The sequence below is a fragment of the Carettochelys insculpta genome, chromosome 17 (assembly GCF_033958435.1).
Source record: "Carettochelys insculpta isolate YL-2023 chromosome 17, ASM3395843v1, whole genome shotgun sequence".
NCBI lineage: Eukaryota > Metazoa > Chordata > Testudines > Carettochelyidae > Carettochelys > Carettochelys insculpta.
In genome coordinates, this window is record NC_134153.1 from 21782950 (window position 1) to 21805441 (window position 22492).

The 22492-nt window shown below is 47.6% G+C and overlaps 1 long non-coding RNA gene and 1 gene segment (V, D, J or C); one reads left to right on the top strand and one right to left on the bottom strand.

The window, feature by feature from the left end:
• Positions 1 to 3: 3 nt before the first annotated feature.
• LOC142021978 (uncharacterized) lies at positions 4 to 4371 on the bottom strand. Its single transcript, XR_012647836.1, has 2 exons — positions 4312 to 4371; positions 4 to 294 (listed from the first exon to the last, which is right to left on the bottom strand). It is a non-coding gene; the product is annotated as an uncharacterized LOC142021978 (long non-coding RNA).
• LOC142021975 (Ig gamma-1 chain C region secreted form-like) lies at positions 4316 to 22016 on the top strand. The segment is given in 7 exon segments: positions 4316 to 4422; positions 12895 to 13224; positions 14816 to 14935; positions 16928 to 17287; positions 17396 to 17704; positions 19236 to 19550; positions 20476 to 22016. Coding segments are annotated over 7 exon segments (1494 nt in total).
• Positions 22017 to 22492: the final 476 nt, after the last annotated feature.

A 22492-nucleotide genomic window follows, 5' to 3' on the forward strand; every position in this document is an offset into this window, starting at 1 on the left:
CTCTTTAAAGACGAACAAAATCATTTATTAGGTGATGAGCTTTTGTGGGGCAGACCCACTTCCCTAAGTTCCCTGTAAAGTACTGTGTGCAGCTGGGCAGCTACCCAGCAGCAGCTGTTCTGGTGGCTCTTCACTGCTCTGCTGCTCCTGCCCTCTGCGTTGGAGTTGCTCCCAGGATCCTCCTTGCTGTGTAGGCAATGGGGTGCTGATGTTAGGATGGGCCTGCTCCCCCACTCCATACAGCATCTCCACAAAGCACAATACCACAGGGATCATGTTTATGGAGGAAGCTTTCTGAAAGGAAGATAAAATTTATCTGCTGGTTCTACAAATTCGCTGATTTGCTTAAAAGGGCATTGGAAAGTTGGCACCTTTTCAGCTGTGCACGTGCTGTCAGGGAGGGAGTGGTGCACTCCAGAAGGATATTATGGAGTTCCTCGTGCTCAGTGTTTGCAGGAGAGCATTTGCAGCCACTGCTTGTGGGTCTTTTTTCTCCCTCGTGTTTGAGTCTGTGCCGCCTTATAGAGCGTGAGGCTACATTAATGACAAAGTGTTAACCTTGGAGGGCTCAACTGAGTGCTAGTCCATGATTTAATAGAAGGACATTTCCTCAGAAATATTGTACCCTCTGACTCCACCAGCTCAACCAATCTTCACACTTACTGTTGCTGTGTGCAGTATTAAATTGTTTAAAAACTTATTCTGTATGTGTGTGTAGTGTCTCTTGCTGAATTTTTTTTCTTCCAATCTTAACCCACCCCCGCCCTCCATATACACTAATTCTTACGGGAAATTGGGTTCACTTAACGTTTTCAGGCATATAACTATAATGTTAATTGAGGAGCTCCTGTACTGTAAATAGATGAGATGATGTACTCCCTGGAAGACCTTCACTTACCCCTGGTTAAGAACCACTAGCATAGACAAGCCCATGTTTTTCTAACCACTGTGTCACCTAGAAGTGCCAGCAGCTCCTTTATCCTATAGTATTTCATCATTGTTGAGGATGAAGATGAAAATGTGCAGCAGTGTTCCCTGACGTTTGGTGCTTGTGTGGCTGCCCAGGAGACTTTGAGGTGCTGTCCAGCTGATTAACAGACTGCCCACAGTGGGCAGTATGTGTTTTTTGTGGGTGGTGCTCATCCACTCATTCTTTGGTACACACAAAATTTATTCCACCCATGGAGGATAAAAATTAGAGGGAGCACTGATGTGCAGTAGTCGAAAACGAGTAAAATGCTAGCAGCGGTGCAGCCACCTCTGCTAAGTGGTCCAAATAGGAAGAGAGTGTACTTTGGTTTTCTCATTCTCCTGACTTTTAAGTGGTGGACAAAATACTAGCACACACTCTTGGTCATAAGGGAAACCAGGAACTCAGGAATTTTGGAGAAGTGGCTCTGTGATCTAGTTCCATACAATGTTTGAAACCTCTGTCAGCTCAGGGTAAGTCTAATGCCTGGCATGTAGCCTTGACTATCTTTCAACTAAACTGGTTGCTTTGTTCTGTGGGTTTTAAGTTTTTCCTTTATTCTGTTGGTCACTAAAGTTCCCCTGCCACTTATTGTCAGGGTGGGGAGTTTGGGCAGTATTCTTGTCCAAAAGTCTTTTTGGGCACTGTTGCTACATACTATGTGCTTACTACTCTGCCATAGAGATGGCTGCATTGTAGTGATAGTGTCAAAATACCTTAGAACCATGGTGTCCAATACAGTCTCTGCTTACCACGCGGTGAGTAGGATACTGCGTTGTGGCAAATGCAGCTCTTGGATCATGGGGCTGGGGTAGGAGTCCGAGCCCCTACTACAGGGCCCCTTGCAGTGTGGGACCTGGGCCAGATCCTGAGCTCCTGCTGTGGGGCCCCCTCTGGAGCATGGTGTGGGGGCCAGAGCCTGAGCCCCTGCTGTGGGGCCCTCCTGGAGTATGTGCCCCAAGTGTCTGCCACAGGGCCCCCACTGGAGGGCTGGGGCTGGAGCGTGAGCCTGTGTGGTACCAGGGCCAGAGCCTGGGCCACTGGTGGAGCATTACACCAGGGCTGGAGGCCGAGTCCCTGCTGCAGGGCCCCCACTGGAACCTGAGCCCCTGCCATGGGGACCCTGTGGGAGCGCTGGGCCAGGGCTGGGGCCCCTGCAGTGCATCCCCTGCTGGTAATGGGGGATGCAGGGTGGGGTGGGGGGAGGCTTAGGCAGGGGTTTGGAGAGTGCTGGGGCTTGCTCTGCTTGGCTGCCCAAGCACTGGATCTGGCTGGGGACCGCAGCTGTCCAACTCTCAGGATTGGAGCCTTGATGTGCTGTGACCATGCAGCACAGGGTGCTGGCAAATATCCAGAGTGCCTACCCCACCCCCAATCCAGCCAGTCTATCAAGAGAGACCTCAGAGAGGTAAACATGGAGCTGGACAACTGGGAAGAACTAGCAGACGACCGCAGCAGATGGAGGCAGAAGTTACACAAGGGCCTTCAGAAGGGCGAGATGAGGATCAGACAGCTAGCAGAAGAGAAGCGAGCACACAGAAAGCACACTAAGGACTTGCCAGACACCCACCACATCTGCAAGAGATGCAGCAAGGACTGTCACTCTCGTGTGGGTCTTCATAGTCACAGTAGACGCTGTAAATGAAGTCCTCAATTGAAACTGTAAAGGGTGCGATCCATAGTCTATGCAGACTGAAGGAAGTCTACTACTACTACTACTATTATAAGTGTGATGTGTGGGGACATACTTGCTTGCTTTCATTTTGGGGGAAGGGGGGGAGGACCTGTACACACAAAATTCATTAAATCCACAAGTATTTACCCAGGGCTACTTGTGCAAATTAAGCATGCATGTTTGCAAATGGCTGTTTAGGTACTACGCTCCTGCTAACAGAGGTATGCAATTTACTTCTCCAGTTGTGGCAATGTGAATGTGGCATGTGAATATTGGTACAACTTTTATTATGACTTTCATACATCAATCTGGTCTCTGTTTTGAAAATTCTGACAGGGCTTTGGTGAACGGGAAAAAACATGGATTTTGTAGTAAGGGCTAGCCTACCTGCTAAATGGTAAAGCTCTGCATCTATTTATTAATGAAGCTGTTTTAAGTAGAACTATTAGGGACTTCTATATTACTGGCCTTAGGACTGTGCGTAGAGATCAAAAGGTCAAATTTTGGCACTCGGCCTCAGAAAGGTTGCTGACCTCTGAGCGAGCGTGGGCCTGGCTCTTTGGGACTTGGGGGCTGAGGAAGGTGTTTGTGTAGAAGGGGGACTGGGAGTGCCTGGCTCTGGGAAAGGCTGGCTGAAGGGGAGGGCCTTTAGTGGCGGGGGTGGAGTATGGTGCATATGGAAACAACCTCAAGTCTGGCAATCTTTGAATTCCTCCTGGACGGAAGACAAAGCCTGCTTTAGAAAACGGGGTACATTCCTCTTTGAAGAAGGGAAAGAGAAAACAGATAATACAACGGAGCCCTTCATTCATGTAATAGGATCTGTATGCTGTTCTCTCCCCCCACCCCTTCCCGGCAGCTGCTCTTGTGTAAGAAGTTCCTTGCCTGGGAGTGGTGGGGATCGCCCAGAGCCGTAACCGAAAAACAAACGAGCGAACAGAAAGCCCCAAGCCCAAGCATTCATACGGCTCTCTCGGCTTGTGCATGATCCTGTGCTCAGCAGCGGTGCGGCTTCCTTCCAGTGCCAGCACCAGGGACGAATAAAACCGGGGGGAGCTAAAGAAACAAACCACCCAGGAAGCTGGGCTGCAGAGGGCAATGCTTTCAGAGGGACGGGCGAGAGCCCTGCGGGCGGGCCGGCTGGGACGCACACGGTTCCAGCTGCGAGCGGATGAGATCCCCACCCGGCCATGCACGAACTGTGCGGAGGGAGCGCTGAGTTTGGGGGCAGCCTGGGAGGGAAAGCAGGTGGCGGGGCCGGGGGGAGGCGACCACAGGGGGGCCGGGAACTCAGCCCGCGTCCTGGTGCTGAAAGAGCAGCCCTAGTCTGATCCCCTACAAGGCGGCTGCTGGAACCTTTCACGGCCCCTGCAGCCGCGTGGCTCCGCCAGAGCGCCGCAGCTCCAGGACCCGGCGGTCTCCGGTTCGAGGCTGCTGTGGGGAGCAAGCGTCCTAGCGCTTCGGGCTGCCCGTGCCCGGCGCGTATTCACTTCCTTGCGAGAGCGCTTTGCCCAGGTCAAGTGCCCTGTTCCCCCATGGGAGCCGGGTTCCACCGGCCGGGGGACAATTTTAGTGGGCTGCAGCCGGCCCATGGCCCCACCCAACCTCGCTGGGCGCCGCGCCCGGGGCGTCAGGCGGTGCTTGCTGGGGCTAGGCGGCTCCTTACCGCTGACATCCGGCGGCGCAATTCCGCGCCCACCTGTGGCGGCTCTTTCCCCGCCGCGACCCACGGGGACGATGGCCGCGCTGCTCCTGCTGGTGCACCTCGGGGCTTCAGGTATGGCCGGGCCGCGCTCCCGCCGGCAGCTGGTGCCTCGCCAACAATGAGCAGTCGCTCTCTGTGCTGCGGGGGGACGGGGCTGTCCCCGCTGGAAGGTGCGGTGGCTCAGAGGTGGGGGGGCCTCTGAAGGTTGGGAGCTTTTCCTGCCTTAAAGCAGCTGGAGCTGAGGTTGGCCGCCACCCAGAAAGGCGAGGGGGACAAGGGCAGAAGCAGATAGTGGTCTGGGGGCGGGAGGGAGTTATTTAAGTACGTCTGGAAGGACCAATGTGTGTGGGTTTTTTGTGTGTGTGTGGGGGGGGGGCGGTCAGGAGATGTCAGTTTCAGATACACCCAACAAACTGGCAATTAACAAATTGATTAATTAACAAATTAGTTAATTAGATTAATTAATTAACAGATTAGTAAGCATCAAACTTTACAGCTGGTTAAAGTAACACAAATGCTGCCCCATAACTTCCAGGAGTCTAAATCCCATGATTCTCAACCTCTTTTTATTCTGCTTTATTTTTTTTTATAAAGTTCCCCTTTTTAATATATATATATATGTACCCCCAGAACCTACAATTTTCAGACATTCAGTTTTTTTCTACCATTGCAACACAGTTCTTTAAACAACTTAATCACACTGGGTTGTTGGAAGGAATTGCCTCCAAGCAATAAACTTGCCGTCATATTTATGATTATGCAAAAAGGACAAATTAAAAAAAAGCACATAAAATAAGTCAAATTTTTTATTCATAAAAAAAGACTGAGAAACACTGAGTTAACGTACCCTTGGGAAGAGCTCTGCATACCCCCGAGGGTACACCTATCTTCTATGAGAACCATTGATTTAGATTTTGAATTAGGCTGGTTACAAATGGACTAGTAAATGAGTAGTAAAACCAAGTATGATGGGTTGATTTCAGATGATTACTTTGTGTATTTTGACATGGAATGTTGAGAGTTTGAGTGTTAATGGCTATAAACCTTCATCTTTGGTGACAAGTATCAGAGAGGTAGCTGAGTTAGTCTGTATCATCAAAAACAACAAATACTGTGGCACCCTGTAGTCTATAAGTAACAGAGAGGGAGCCGTGCTAGTCTACATACTATCAAAACAAAAAAGCAGTCAAGTAGCACTTTAAAGACCAACAAAATAATTTATTAGGTGAGCTTTCATGGGACAGACTCACTGTCCCACAAAAGCTCACCTAATAAATTATTTTGTTAGTCTTTAAAATGCTGCTTGACTGCTTTTTTGTTTTTATAGTCTATAAGGTGCCACAGGACTTCTTGCAGTTCTTCAACTCTTTGAATTTCAATATCTGTTGTCTAGGCCTGCCCACCAAGGTGGAAAGCAGGGGTGCAAAGAGGGCAGCTTCCTTATGGCCTGGCAATTTAAAAGGGACCAAGCCTGTGGGCCACTGCTATTGCGGCCATGGCAACAGCCAGAGCCCCGGACCCTTTAAATTGCTGGCAGAGACTCATGTAGCATGCTGTGGGTGATGCTGAGGGCCAGCTGCAGTAGACTAGCTCATGCCCCGTCTCTTCTGCCCAGAGTTGCCCCCCCCATCTTGCCCAGGGCCCAAGCAAGTCTTTTGGCCACCCTGATATTGTAATTAAAAAATTGTCTGCCCTTCATAATTTCCTACAACTATAAAGATTTAAATAGGTAACAATTGAAAAAAAGCCTTTAAAATCTACTATCTTGTGCAACTGTGCACATTTAAATTGGTTACAAATATTTAAAAATTCTTAAAAATTTACTGATATTGCCTGTCAAAGTCATGTGTGTGTGAACCAAATTCCGTCAAGCCTACTCATAGGTGCTGTTACCAGAAACTATATTCCCACTTTAGGGTTCTTTTAGGACACCAGCTTATAGATTTTTGGTTCCCAGCCATCACCTCTCTTGATCAGAGAATTGTGTCACTCTCCCTCCTGAGAGAAGATTTTTAAGGTTACATTGCTCCTTGAATTAACTGTGATATCCCCAGCAAGCCATACTGCCTAAACAGGTCACTGTCTCCAGATTGGTTTCTCCCTGAAAACTATGGCCAGTATATTACCCAATTATATATTACCTCATTGTGCCCTCTAAGCAAGTACATTTACTCTTAAGGCAAATTGACAGACAAAACAATAAAAGAACCTACACGCATGCTAAAATGGTTACCATAATGCCACTGGTAGCTTTCAGACTTTCAAAGCCTGCCACTGGATTTTCCCTGTGGTTGAAAGTTCACGTTCATCTTAGCTCCAACTGTGGAACAAAGACTGGGCAGAGCACTATTTTTTTTGTACAGCATAGGTCTTTGATCTTGTACAATGGGGTAAGCTCACATGGTTCTGAAAGTGGCCAGCAACCCTGACTGATGCTATGGAGCTCTGCCTGCTCTGGGGAAAGTGAAAGCATCTCTTAGTACAAACATGCTTTTGATAGGCCCTGTGCAGGTTCCAGGCCATGGTTACTAGGTCCCAGAATCTGCTTGGGCCATATCAAAAACATCTTTGACTCAAGAAATGCTGCTGTGGCTTTTTCCCAGCAAGCAGATTGGGTCCAGGAAAGAGAGAAGAGGCATGTTGTGGCTGCCCTGGAGCTCCTCAGAGGAGGTGGGAAACAGGACTCGGCCAACCTGGGGCTTGTGGCCCTGGTTGAGGGAGGGGGAGGGGGCCCATTGGTGTCTGCCCTGGGGCCTGGAATTGTTTTTGGTGGACCTGACAACCCGATTGGATAATGTATGTTAGCTGCATCCTAGGTATCCCCAGGGGCTGCAGTTAATGGTTACTTTCCCCAAAGTCCATACTTGTCTAACATTTTGAAGACAGTCTTTTGAACTCTCAGTACTTGCCTCTGGTGCGGTTACATGAATTTAATACAAGATCTTTCGTGAATATTGCAGGGCCTTGAGATATTTGTCATAAATGGTGCTGTATGCTATGTAAACATAGGCCAGACAAATAGTAGGTCCGTCCTTCCTCAAAAGAATTTACATTCCAGAGATATGAGTGGCCATGTTGTAACACAATCTTGAGCAAACACAGAGTGCCAAGGTAACTAATATTTGGAATGCTTCACAGAAGATGGCTAGAAGAGTAATGGTATTTTACACTCATTGTTTGGAATGTGCAACAACTTACATCTACAATGAAGGCAGTTTTGCCCCTAAGTGTCTTCAGCTTCCAAGTTAGAGGGTTCCAGTTTAAAGAGTCAAACTCTGTTCTTGACTGTAACAGGGCTCTTGTTAATTTCACTGAAATTTCCTGTTTTCCAGAGTACAGCCGTGTCTGCACGTGCACGCTACTTCGAAGTAGCGGCACTAACTTTGAAATAGCGCCTGTCACGGCTACACGTGTTGGGCGCTATTTCGATGTTAACATCGACGTTAGGCGGTGAGACGTCGAAGCCGCTAACCCCATGAGGGGATGGGAATAGCGCCCTACTTCGAAGTTGAACGTCGAAGTAGGGCACGTGTAGCCGATCCGCATCCCGCAACATCGAAATAACGGGATCCACCATGGCGGCCATCAGCTGAGGGGTTGAGAGACGCTCTCTCTCCCTCTATGGTCATCATGTGCAGCAGCCCTTAGCCCAGGGCTTCTGGCTGCTGCTGCTGCAGCTGGGGATCCATGTTGTATGCACAGGGTCTGCAACCAGTTGTCAGCTCTGTGGACCTTGTGTTGTTTAGTGCAACTGTGTCTGGGAGGGGCCCTTTAAGGGAGCGGCTTGCTGTTGAGTCCGCCCTGTGACCCTGTCTGCAGCTGTGCCTGGCACCCTTATTTCGATGTGTGCTACTTTGGCATGTAGACGTTCCCTCGCAGTGCCTATTTTGATGTGGTGCTGCGCAACGTCGATGTTGAACGTCGACGTTGCCAGCCCTGGAGGACGTGTAGACGTTATTCATCGAAATAGCCTATTTCGATGTCGCTACATCGAAATAAGCTACTTCGATGTAGGCTTCACGTGTAGACGTAGCCTACAAGAGCTGAATGTGGCCTGACCAATTCTGCTGTAACAATAAATAAATAAAATCAAATTAATGTGAATTCAAAGGCAATAGCAGGAAAACCATTCTGAACATTTGCCATGAGGAGGTGGTGGGGGAGAGAGAAAAGGAGGCGTTGTCTCCATTAAAAACTGTTCAAATTCCACAACTGCAATTCAAGTGGAAAATATCATCTCTTGACTTGTTCAGTAACAAAGGAAGCTAGTTTTGTTAAAGGTGTTTTTGATTACAATAGCGTAGTTACAAAAAAAGCAATCTGATTAATTCCTGAAATCTCTGACCCCAAACAGTGCATCACAGAGAGGCTTATTTCATACAGGAATCTAGAACCCATAGGTGGAAAAATTTCCCTAGCCGACCTTTTGCAAATTGGGAAGAAGTGTTCCACCAACAGAAACTATGACAGTGACTTAGAAAAACAAATGTGACAACCATCAACTTCAGGTCTTGCCTTGATTTCGAGTCTGGATTGAGGTTTTCACAGTTCCTTTTTCTGGTTGTACAAGATCCAAAGACAAGTCTCAGAGGAGTAGCCATGTTAGTCTGTGTCAACAAAAACAATGAGGAGTCCTGTAGCCCCTTAAAGAGGAGCAGGTTTATTTGCATGTAAGCCCCTAATTGTGTGGCTGGTGTCCTCTGATAGTGTCACTTGTATAGCTATATGGACAGAGTCGGGAGTGGGATTGGTTCTTGGGTTAATGTTTCGGTATGTGGCTGCTCGTGACTATTTGCTTCAGGCTGGGGGGGTGTTTGTCAGTGAGGAATGGCCTGACTCTCGAGGTCTGGGAGAGTGAGGGATAGTTTCCTGGATAGGTTGTAGATTGCCAATGATGCGATGGAGGGGTTATAGCTCGGGCTGTAGATGATGGCTAGTAGTGTTCCATTGTTTTCCTTATTGGGCCTGTCCTGGAGTAGGTGACTTCTGGGTACTTGTCTGGCTCTATCAATCTATCTGTCAATACACTGGCGTATTGACTAATGTGATATATGCCATCATGTGCCAGCAATGTCCCTCTGTTACGTATGTTGGCCAAACTGGATAGTCTCTGTGCCAAAGGATAAATGGACAAAAATCAGGCATCAAGAAAGGTAACCAGGCCTGCTGAGGTGGGAGGGGCAAAGGGGACAATTGTGCCAGGGTCTGGCAATTTAAAGGGGCCTGGGGCTCCTGGCCACTGCCACTGCTGCTGGGCCCCTTTCAGTTGCTGATGAAACGCCCCATGGGGTGCTCTGTGCAGCTCTGAGGGCTGGGGAAGGAGGTAGTGTGCCATGGCCTGGGCAGGGGTGAGGGCTGGGTGCCCCAGCCCTGCCCCTTCCATGTGAGGTCCCACCCCTTCTGTGCATGGAACTGACCCATCCCCCATCTTGCCATGGGGCCCATGTTGGCTGTTGACCCTGCTAAAGGTAAAATACAAAAACCAGTCAGAGAACACTTTAGCCTCACTGGATGGATTTATAAGTAGCCATCCTTTTAGAAAAAAACCCTTCCAAACCAGACTACAAAGAGAAATAGCAGAGCCGCAATTCGTTTGCAAATTTAACACTATTAAACTAGGACTGAATGAGGTCTTTGAATGGGTATCTCACTACAAAGGCAAATTTCCCTCTCTTGGTATTCATGCTGTCCCATCAACTGCTGCGAGTTTCATATATCCCAGTGGTTGATAAGTATGTCTCTGTCTCTGTGATTTCCAGTCCATGAATCTGATTAAGTGTTTTTTACCCACAAAAGCTCATGCCCAAATATATCTGTTGGTCTTTAAGGTGCCAGTGGACTCATGGCTTTTACCATCAAAAGAGGAAACTGTCTAAGATAAAGATCCAGCTTTTGTTTCAGATGGTGTGATCCTGCCATTTTGCAATACCTCATTGCAATGGGACTGTGCATGGGTGCAGATGTCTTTGCTAGCAGATCAGATTGCAGGTTTGGGACATGTGCTTGGCACTGTGAGCTGTCAAAGACATGGAATTAATGAACACAAAATGAATCCTATTTCCCTCTCTAAGCCTTTTCAGGTGTTACTTGTAACAAGGGTGAGTAAATAAATTTGAAATGGACATGTGATTTTTATATTGACTGTGTCTCTTGACTAAACAATGAAATATTTGGTGCTGAAAAGCATCAGTATACTGTTTGTTCCATCTCAGAAAAGATTTGTTAGAAGTGAAAAAGATACAGAATGATTAAACTATGGAACAAGATTGAGATTATGGAACAGTTAAGGTCTGGAACAGCTTCATACTGGAAGATTCAAATTTGCTTGGGGGGGGGAAATAATAGCAGTCTGTAAAATCATGAATAGTGTTGAGAAAGTGAATAGGGAAGTGTTATTTGTTCATTCACGTAACACAGGAACTATGGGCAACTTGATTTAGTCAACAGCCAACAGATTTACGTCAAACAAAGGGAAATACTTCACATCATGCACTGAAAACATAGAATCCATCACAGGGGATATTGTGACAGCCAAAATAATAACTGGACTGAAAAAAAGAATTAGGTAAGTTCCTGGTTATGAACTAAAGCTCTTAGCCAAGATGGCTGGGGAGCCGCCCCAGGCTCCAGGTGTCACTAAACCTCCACCTGGCAGATACTGGAACTGGAAGACAAGGGATGGATCACTTGAAATTTACCTGTTCTGTTCATTCCCCTCTGAATCATCTGCCTCTGGCCTCTGTCAAAAAACAGGTTACTGAGCTAGCTGGACCATTGGTCTGACTCCATATGGCCATTTTCGTGTTCTTCGAGGGCCCAGTTTCTGAAAACGTTAATCCCCTAGGGCATGTGTCTGAAGGGTTTGATTTATCCACAGCACGGGTACAATCCTAGGAGTGCAAATGTCACCTCCTCCTCCCCAGCACAGTGATGTGATCCCACCCTGATCCTAGACAGACCCCTAGTTAGGACTGAGAGAGGGAACTGAGTTGCTATAACCTTTTTGCTCCCTCTCCTGTTGCTGAGACTGACAGCGAGTGCCAACTGCATGTCCATTTGTTTTATTTTTAGCTGCCCTGGAAATCAAGACCAGTCCTTCTCCAGTCTTCTGCCTGGTGGACAAACACATTGAGTTACACTGTAATTTTACGATCGGGAAGAGTGTTAAGTTGGAGAATGTGGCAGTGAAATGGACCATAAACAATGAATTTGGAGAGAAGCTAGTATACCAGTTTGATGGAAAACATACATTGTATCACCGGAAGGGGGCCTTGGTGAATCCTGAATTACTGACCCAGGGCAGCGCATCGCTGAGCCTGCATAATGTGACAGTGGATGATGACGGGCTATACACATGCGCCGTTTTAGTAACTCCGCAATATGGAAATGGAACAATCCAGCTCCAAGTCAGAGGTACTCATTATTGTTAGCTGTAGACCAGAAAGAACTTGCAACCAAGGTGTGACTTTGAAGCCAGTCAAACAGTTCAGACTTGACGCTGGGAAGTAATGTAACAGGAGCCCTAGGGATATCAAAGGTTTTCATCTTCAGGAATTCCTAACTGCTTCCTAATCTCTTAAGGAGGGGAGTTGGAACGGTAGGGTATAAGACAAGTAAGTGGGAATATATGGTATTAATAAACTCATTTTACAGAGGGGAAGAAATTGCGATATAGAGAATAACTCACCTGTCTCAAGTCACACGGTGAGTCCATGGTAGCACTGGGACTAGAATGAAGGGGCCTGATTCCTTGTCCCTTGCCTACACTAACCACTAAGCTGGGTATGGCTGTCTATCAGAGGGGTAGCTGTGTTAGTCCGTATCTGCAAACAACATCTGACAAAGTGGGTCTTTGCCTATGAAAGCTCATGCTCCCAAAAATCTGTTAGTCTATAAGGTGCCACAGGACTTCTCTTTGTTTTTGGCATGGCTATGAAATGACTTTTTAGAATAGGAGCACTGGGGTACTAAACAAGCTGCTATAATTTTTGGGCACTTGTTTGAGGATAACTGCAGTAAATGTTTCTGAGGGCATCAGTAGGGTCTAACCAGGCCCTTGTGATCAGTTTAGAGTTAGCCCCTTTACTGTCTCTTGGTTGCACAGTGTGGCGTGTTGACATGCTAACATTACCAGAGCAATAATTCTGGAGAAAAGAAACCCGTCTGAGGGATTCTACCTGTGCGTCACTTGGTGTGTGTCTATCCCTCACTCGTGCATTTACACTCTGCTGGTTATTTTGAACAACATTTTTGCCAGTGTTCATTAGCTATGGGTGCAGGAGCAATTTGTACAGTGGGGTTGCTGAAACCCATTGACCCAAATTGTAAGCGGGGCAGCAGCTCTGCTCCCTGAGTTCCAGCACCTCTGACATATAGGTGAGTGTTTTGGCTCTTGTCATTTTCACTTAATGCCACATAAATCTGAATTCCCAATTTTAACTACTTCTCCAGAAGCAAAATTGTCTAGGGCTAATTAAGAATCTTTGATGGGTAATCATAAGCAACAGGATCGTGTTTGTGCATGACTCTGATTTGTCTTCCCAGCTCAGCCTACAGTGTCACTGTCACCCCAAAACCCCCAAATTATAGCAGGGGGAGAGAAAACCTTTTCCTGTGATGTTCATCAATTTTACCCTCAAGAAATTGACATCTCCTGGCTGGTTAGGGAGCGTGGGAGTAAACACGAGAGGTCCCTGACGCAGAATATCTGCACTGGAGTCCCATTACCGCATGATGAGAAAGGTGTGTTCACTGTGCTGAGCCAAGTAACTCAAGAGGTGTCTGAAGAAGATGATGGGTCTGTGTACATCTGTGAAGTTCGACATAAATCACTGGAAAAGCCGCTGAGAGGAAATACAACCTTATTTGTCTCAAGTAAGTGGCCTGAGGATGGACTCAATAATTCAAAGGCACAGCATTCTGTCAGAAATTGTAATTTTGCTGAAATCAAACTGGTTCATGGAAACATGTTGGCTTGATGACATTTTTAACAGGAAAAAGTTGAATCATTTTGACTTTTTCATTTTGTTAAGGTAAAAATGTTTAATTTTTACTTTATAATTTTGATGAATTTTTGTTCCAGCTTTTGTATTGCACTAACATACTAGTTTTAATAGTTTGTATTTATGTACTTAACATGCTATCAAATATGCCATCATTGATATTCAAAGTTGCAATGTTTTAATATTACTGAAATTAAATGTGTCAATTGTTCCACATCAAACTTGTTTAGAATTTTCATTCTGCAGAACATTTCATAGGTTCAGCTTTTCATTTTGATTTGTAACAAAAGCAAATTTTAAAACATTGGGGTTTCCCAGCAATAGAAATTTTAGGCTCTGTATATTGTGAAAATCTTAGGAAATGATTGGTGGGAGGAAACATTTTAAAAGGGGGCAAAATCCTGCCTTGCCTCTAGGAGATCCTGGCTGCGTCTACACATGCACGCTACTTCGAAGTAGCGGCAGTAACTTCGAAATAGCGCCCGTCACGTCTACACGTGTTGGGCGCTATTTCGAAGTTGAAATCGACGTTAGGCGGCGAGACGTCGAAGTCGCTAACCCCATGAGGGGATGGGAATAGCGCCCTACTTCGACGTTCAACATCGAAGTAGGGACGTGTAGACGATCCGCGTCCCGCAACATCGAAATAGCGGGGTCCTCCATGGCGGCCATCAGCTGGGGGGTTGAGAGATACTCTCTCTCCAGCCCTTGCGGGGCTCTGTGGTCACCGTGGGCAGCAGCCCTTAGCCCAGGGCTTCTGGCTGCTGCTGCTGCAGCTGGGGGTCCGTGCTGCATATACAGGGTCTGCAACTAGTTGTTGGCTCTGTGTATCTTGCACTGTTTAATGAAAGTGTGTCTGGGAGGGGCCCTTTAAGGGAGCGACTTGCTGTTGAGTCCGCCCCGTGACCCTGTCTGCAGCTGTGCCTGGCTCCCTTATTTCGATGTGTGCTACTTTGGCGTGTAGACGTTCCCTCGCTGTGCCTATTTCGATGTTGGGCTGAGCAACGTCGAAGTTGAACATCGACGTTGCCAGCCCTGGAGGACGTGTAGACGTTATTCATCGAAATAGCCTATTTCGATGTCGCAACATCGAAATAAGCTATTTCGAAGTTGGGTGCACGTGTAGACGTAGCCCCTGAGTGCAATAAAACTAGCGCCCAGGGGTGGAGGATTCCAGGAGCCTGCACAGACTTCAGCATCTTCTTCAGGCTGTGTGGGTGGCCTGATAAATTGATCTTAGTCATGTCAATTCCACCCATGCAGTTATTGTAGCTGGAACTGTATATCTAAGATCCACTTTCAGGTCTAATGGAGACTGGCCCTTTATGTGTTGACAAGGAGAAGGGTGATAATAACAATAAAAGTGTCCTGTACTTTATTAATTGTGTATACAATTCTTTGAGAGCCTTGGGTAGAATCTGATTATTTTAAATTATTTCTAATGAATATGGTTTTTTTTCCAGCTCCAAAGCATCATCCTCGGGATAGAGGGTTCATTGTTGGAGTGGCTGCTGCCTGTATTTTGGTAACTGGAGCGTGTAGTATTTTTTTTACCATATTCTATCGGGAACAACTTATGAAAGGTAATTTTTTAAAAAACATTCTTTCTGCATCCTTCTAGCCTTGGTGGGTCTCCCATGTACGTGGCAATGAAATAATAGTAACTTATAGCGAATGCTATCTTTGCTGAGCGTATGCTCAGTGTGCTTGTTAGCTCACGTTAAAAGGAAGTTGGCTTGAAAATCAGAGCAGCAGCAGTCTCCAGAGGAGCCAACAGACTTGCCAGGCCCCTGGCCGTGGTGCGAGAGGTGTCTGTGTACTCCCAGAAAGGGTGAAGCCTAGCACAGAAGAGTTGGGGCTGTGGGCAGTGAGCCCTCAGCACCGCCCAGATGGTGCCGTGCTCCCCACAAGCTAGCCCTCAGGGCCACCCAGACTGTGCCAGCTGGGGCTCCAACAGTGATTTAAAGGGCCTGGGTGCCAACCACCACCAGTGCTGCAGTAGCGGTGGCAGTGGCAGATAGAACCTCAGGCTCTTTTGAATCACGGGGCCTTTGGGCAGTTTCCCCCTTTGCTCTGTGCCCTGCCCACTCCATCAGCACACCTGGTATCCTGTAACTCAGAGTGTTAAAAATATTGCATTCGGTTCTGAGTCTCAGGGAAGGTTGTTGCTTGCTTCGGATTTCCTCATGGGTGTTTTACACGGTAGATCTCCTCAATCAACTATATGACTTCTTGAGGCACTAGTAGTAGGTAATCTAGCTTATTTGCTTGCCTCATGGCCAACTTGATTTCACTTCCCTACACTCTCTGTTATGGACTAATTTAATTGATTCCAGTCATTAGAGGGGCACAAAAACATTTCGACAACTACAGAAGACTAACTGTAGAACACGGTTTCCCAAACTGGAGGGCGTGCCCCCCTGTGTGTGTGTGAAGAAATTCCGGCGGCGGTGCAAGGCAACCCGGCCCCCCCATCATTCCTCCCCACTCAGAGAAAAAGCCGGCCTCTGCTTCTGGCTCTTAGCCCTGCCATTTTATGGGGGCAACCCTGTGCAGCTGCTATAAAAAATGGGCAGCCAGCGAAGATGCACATGGAGCTAGCTGCCTCTTGCAAAGGGGAGTGAGTATGGGTTGGGGAAGGGAGCAGCAGGAGAAGGATGGGGTTAGGTGGGGGCTGGGGGTGCCTGGCTTGTGGGAGGGGAATGGAGTGAGTGGGGGACTGGGGGTGTCTGGGAGAGGGGCTCACGGGGCTCAGGCAGCTGGCTTGTGGGGCTTGTGAGGCTTGGTCAGCTGGCATTGGCAGTGCAGGGCTTGGGCAGCTCAGGCTGGTGGGTGGTTGGCTGGCCCTGGCAGTGCAGGGCTTGGTCAGCTTGGATGGGCGGCACTGGCAGCACAGGGTCAGGCAGGCAGGTAGCTGGCATGGGCAGTTCTGGCAGCTGGCATGGAGCTCAGGCAGCTGGCCAGCTGGGGCTGCATCAGTCACCTGCAAGGGGCCAAGAAAAACTATTTGTACTTAGTTTTAAATCCAATAACATTTTTATATCAAGTTTTTGTGTTTATTTTAAATTAGATTGAATTTTTTGTTGAAGGGGAGTTGGATGATAGTAAAGAAGAGGTTGAGGGCGTGAGGGTTTCTCAAAAATCAAAAGGGGGCGGGGGGCGTGATGCCAAAAAGTTTGAGAACCTCTGCTGTATCAGAGGTGGAGCACTAAGTTTTCGCCGTTTTAATCACAATTCTGGAGGGATCAGAAGAATTTAATTATCTGGGGGTGGGGGGCTTCAGCAACTGAAAAAAGATTAGGTTTTCTCTTGTTGCAAAGCGCCATTGGGCGGAGGAGGTCCTGGCTGTCTCTGGGCAAGAGTGATGACAAAATAGAGCTCCCCAAAAAGTCCAGGATAGGACTTTCTGGAGCTGCACTTTGGGCACATGCCCACAAAAGACCTAATGTGTTGATTTCATGGGGACCAGGATTTCACTCCTGTGGATGTCACTATTTGATGTATGCAGGAACCCCCGGTTCTGCTATGCCCACACTCACAGAGATATCTACATCCCAAATGTATCTTCTTTTCAGTGCCACCTCAGGTCTCTTCAATTAGCAAACCAGATGTGATCCCGATTAATGAGAGGCTGAAGCTGACTTGCAACATAAATGGGTTTAGACCCAAAGCAATCAGCGTGAAGTGGTACCGGAGAACCCTGCAAGTGGCATCCAGCGAAGTTGCTGGAGAAGCCTCTTTTCTTCTGGGTCCCAGAGAAGATATTACCGACAAGGCAAGGCAGCCTTTGGAAACCAATGGCAAGTTCTTCAGCATTCCAGCCTGCCTGACCTACACGCCCACCATCCGGGACGATGGGGCCGTGTTTGAATGCAGCGTTGAGCATAGTGCACTGAAGAGCCACAAATGGATGAGCACCACACTGAATGTCACTGGTAAAAGTTCTCCCCCTTGATAGATTGTTTCCTACTGACTCGTTGCCAAAATCTGAGCACTAACTTTTTGCAAGCTTTCCCTAACTGCTCTCTCTTTTTCCTCTGCAGCTCGGCCAGCAAGTCTCTACATCACTAGCTGGCCTCAGGCTCCCAGGGTAGGAGAGAAGCTCATTCTGAACTGCATAGTGGAGAAATTTTACCCAGAGAATATCACTTTGACTTGGTTTCGAAATGGACAGCTGGTTAAGGAGGTGACACAGTTTGGGCCTTTCCCTTGTGAAATTGACTATTTCAGTGTCTGGAGCCAAACTGAGTTGATACTGACGAATGAAGAGGAAGGGGCAGTTTATATCTGCCAGATAAAACACAGCAGCTTTGGCAATATGGAAGAACTCTTATATAAAGTTAACTTACAAGGTAAGGTGCGTGCCGGGAGTCAACAGCTGCAAATGGAGCCACCTTTGAGGGTTTCAATGGATTTGCTCCCCAAGGTCCAATAGATTAGGAGGGTTGAGTTTTAGAGCTTGAGAGGCAAAGTAGCATGTTGTAGGGGTGAGCAAACATTTTACATTGGGCCCCGCTTTTTGTCCCTGCAATAAGCAGGGCCCCACCAACCTGTCTAATGTAATTGAAACCAATGGAAATATCAGTTATGTTCATATGAAAAACAAACCCTTTCAGCGTTTGTAGAATGTAAAAATTTTATGAATCAGTGTATAAATATGAAGACACAGACATAAAACAGTGATGTATTTTTAATGAGGGGGTGAGCCTGAATCCCAGCAGCTGATCGTGAAACCTATGAGCCCACTTTGCGCATGCCTGGTATGTTGATTGGCCTGTGAACAGGGCATAGTGCTAGTTCAGAGATCTAACCCTGGCTATGTTGCTGACTTGGAACATGGCTTTTGGGCAACCAGTCCCTGTTTTCCATCTGTAAAAGGTAGAGGATAGGGAACATCAGCTCAAATCAGATAAAGTGCTATGGCAGCGTTCAGTATGTCTGAATGTGGCTGGTGGGAACATCCACAATCTGGATGGGGCCCCCTGTTTAAAGCCTGTGGAGGAACCTAAGAGGTGGCTGAGTTCCCCCTAACTCTGCCTATTAAAGTGATGGGTGACTGGGCCTTCTGCTTTCCTGTCTTAGCCCCGTTTCACACGCTGACCTTGAGCGGTGGGGCAGAGTGGAACCAGCCCAGGTAATGCCCAAAGTCTGAGATGAGAAAGAAGAGGTGCCGTAGCTGTGGCTGAGTAATATCCTTATTCAGCACAGTGCACCATGGGTCAGTATGAGAGAACCTGGGCGCCAGGAGTACCGAGAGAGTCCTGGGGGAGCTGACAGTCCCCGTGTGCCCCTGGGCAAGGTGGGGAGGGGTGGCTTTGTGCTCCTGTGAGGAGCGAGGCCAATGGGAGAAGGGTGGGGCCAAGGGCAGCCCATGCTCAGTGCGCCCCAGGCACACCATGCTGCTGTCCCCCACCTCAGCCCTTAGTATCGGAGTGCTCCACACAGCACTCCAGCAGCGATTAAAGGGCCCAGGGCTCTGGCTGCCATCGCCACTACTACGGCAGCAGTGGCTGGCAGGCTCCTTTGAATCACCAGGCCCCAGGACAGCTGCCAAATTTGTCCCCTTCCTCCTGTCATCAGGCCCATAGAGCTCCATGAGTGATCAGTCCAGTGGGCTGAGGAGGACGCAAGTAGTGTTAGGCCAAGGTCAAAGCTACAGTCACACCCCAAAATGTTCCTTGTCATATCCACACCATAAACCATCAAGCTAGGCCCCATCTGCAGCAGCTCTCTTGCTCGGTGAGCTGCAGGCTCCTATGTTCTTGCTGTGCTGGTCATGAATAATTCACTACCCCCGTTGGTACGGTGATGCACTTTGGCCGTCTGCCCTCTTGTGACTCATCTAACCATCTGCCCTGCTGGGTGTTCTTTCCCTTTGAACAGAGACGCCCCCTGAAGTTCTCTGGATCACCACAGACCCCTCCATCCCGGTGGTGGGGGAGGAGCTGAGGCTGAACTGCAGGATTAATAACTTCTCCCCTAATGTGATTGCTGTGGACTGGTTCCGAGACGGGCAACCACTGCAAGCGGGAGTCTGCCATTCGGTCTCAGTGATGGGAGCCAATGGTTTGCACTCCATCTGGAGCGTTTTGAGAGTCGTTCCTGGGAGGGAACAGGAAGGAGCAGTGTTTACATGTCGAGTGACACATGCTGCTTTAAGGGACCCTGTGGAAAGATCATACACTCTGCAGCTGCCTGGTACGTTCCTGTGCAGGGCGTTTGAATGGATAATTAATGCAGCGGGTGACCAGCGGAGATTAGCTTGAAGCAAAGTGTGGTCAAAGGGCCGAGTGAGGCCTGCGGAGTCTCAAAGGGAGGTTGAATGTGATGGTGCGAGTGGATGGCTGTGAGCTCGGAACTTAATGAGACCCGAGCTCAGCTCTGACACAGGCTCGCAGCAGGTTTTACCTCTCTGCTGGACGTCCTCATCTGTACAAACACTCCCTTGCGTAACAGTGGAGCGAGGAGTGCTGTGTCAGGCAAGTGCCTGGATGGGCTTTCTTTCTAATTACTGCTGTTATTAAAATGCAGCCTGTGGTTGCTCTCTGCGTGTAACTGCATAAGAGGAACTAAGTTGATCAGCTGCAGGTTTTTAGGGCTGGTGAAAAGTTAAGAAAGACAGAGCCTCTGAGCAGGGTCTAAAGTCATCCTTGCCCTCCCTGCAGCCCAGCAGCTAGTGGGGAGTGCTGCATCAGGGGACACTTGTACTTTGCTGGTAGGTTTTTCCATCCCCAATCCCCCACCCCCTTTGTATTGGCTTCTGGCTACCAGGTTTCATCCTTTGGCTAGCAGGTTAAACTTTGCAATCTGAAGTACTGTACGTCTACATGAGATTCTCACAGTGGTCAGCGAATGCCACTTTCTGCACCGCAAATGGCAACGTTTCAGCCAAGACAAATAAGGTGAATTTTGTTTATGAATTTGCCCCATATGGAAATGGGTCTTTTTATGGAGTGTTTTTTTTAAAGTCCTATAGATTATTGGTAGCAAGAACCCAAATGTTTTACTCTATTTCAAACGGATTGGCTTACTCCTCACATCACCACTTTTCACCTGAGTGTAACAAAGCACACACCATCAGTTACTGCTTGCTGAGCTGATAATTCTGACTTTTTCTCTATAGGTGGACTTGGTAAAAGCTGAACAGTCTCTCCAGCGTGGGAAAGAAAGAGCAGAAGGTCCATACACTTCCAGCACAGTGAATGCTCTCTGGAAAAGACACTTACTAAAGGCTGAGAAGTTGATTCTACATCACTTCCACTTTATCTCCTTAACATTCATATCCCCCTAATAGCAGGATTCTGTTACTTCCAGCGTTCATTGTAGGCTGAGCGCTTTGGTGGCTGCCCGGGAGAGATTCAGGTGCTGTGCAACGAATGAACAGAGTGCCCACAGCCCAGCCAGTGCCGGCCACATGCATTTCTACTGATGGTGCACATCTGCACATACCTTGTTGCACATAAAATTTATTCTGCCTATGGGTGGAAAAAATTAGAGGGAACCCTGGTTACTTCCCATCCTCCAGTGTAAGGGCTGTGCCTGGTTTTATGGCACACTTGTGGCAGCTGCTCACTGCCTTTCCATTTGAGAGACACGAGTTCATCAGCTGGTTTGTAGAGCAGGCAGAATTTTGTATTCTTCAGCTTCCGTTTTGGTCAAAACTGGCATAACTTTCTCTGTTTGTTGTGTTGCACAGAACTGCTAAACGTGCATCTGAGCCACACTATGGGTAGTATTAATGAGTGATTTTTCTTACTATTATTAACACTTAGGATTTATCTCCAAGGTGCGCTTACTAATGAATAGGGCTAGGGTAGCTAGGGCATAGCTATTAACCTGTTTAAGAGAAGGAGGAAAGGAGACAGAACATAGTGAAAATGATGTACCTAAGGTAAATATAGCTGTGGAGTTATTTTCACAGATATTAAGGGGTTCGTTGGCTTTCATGTACATTGAGAGATCCTGGCTGGTTCCAAGGCCGTGAAGAAAAGAGAAGACATAATATACTTTACCACTGGGTCTGATGAAGCCAGTCTTTGGCCACGAAAGCTTATGCTCCCAAATATGTTAGTCTATAAGGTGCCATGGGACTTCTTGTTGTTTTTGAAGAAACAGACTACCTTGGCTACCTCTCTGATATTTACCACTGGGTGTCTCTCTTTACCTCAGCACTGGAGGCAGAACTGAGTAATGTAAAGAGAGGGCTGCAGGCCGGCCTGTGGTGAGTGGAGTGTGTGTCACTTAGCCCTGCTTGAATGGAAGAAGTCCTTTGCCCTTTGTTTTGTGATTTTTTTCACAATCAAGTATTTGCAAATTCATCTTTTGAACAGAAAATTGACACTCCTCCTACACAACATAGACAATGGATTCACTCCAGCCAGGGTTGTCCTGAGTGGGAACAGAGCCTGGGCAACCCTTCCAGAGCCTAGAGGCCAGGGGACCCTACCCCATGCCACAGGCCCCATCCCTCGCCTGCTCCACCCCCAACCTGACCCCTTATATACCCAAGACAACAAACATGGCTGTTGGTACAGTGTGTAAGCAAGAATTCATGTGTAGAATCTGTGCTCTGTTACCATGGCTGCATGTGAAAATGATGGGTATCTCACTGCCCCTTTGTGTGTTCAGTTACTGTGACTCCCCATGAAAACTATGTACAGATTATGCACTTGCACTTTTGAGTGTGAATTTTTTAAAAATTCAGTAGCTGCAGTATGCAGAGCATTACTAACCTTCTGCAAACACCATGTGGGTGCTGCTAGGGAAATAAGTCAACTCGCGTGATGAAAGCTCATTGGTAAAACAAAGGTCAGTATGTGAGGGTCACTTGTGATAAATAAATCCTCTCTCCAGTTAGAACACAAGCCCAGAGTCTAAGGCACTCCCTTAGTTTCCTGCCTGGCAGTTCTCCCTTTTGCATGAACAGTGAATGGTTTTAAATGTAGTGGAACTAGTGATACAGCATGCGTTTAGCTGACACCAGTCATCCTTCCTTCCTTGCCTGTCAACAAAGAGCTAAAAGTCTAGTTACAGTGGGAAAAAATGAAGAAAAGAGCAGCGTACAGGTCTTGGCTAATGCTGGCACAGGAAGTATTGATTATAGGTGTTTGCATGCGTACAGGAACAATTTGTATGGCCTG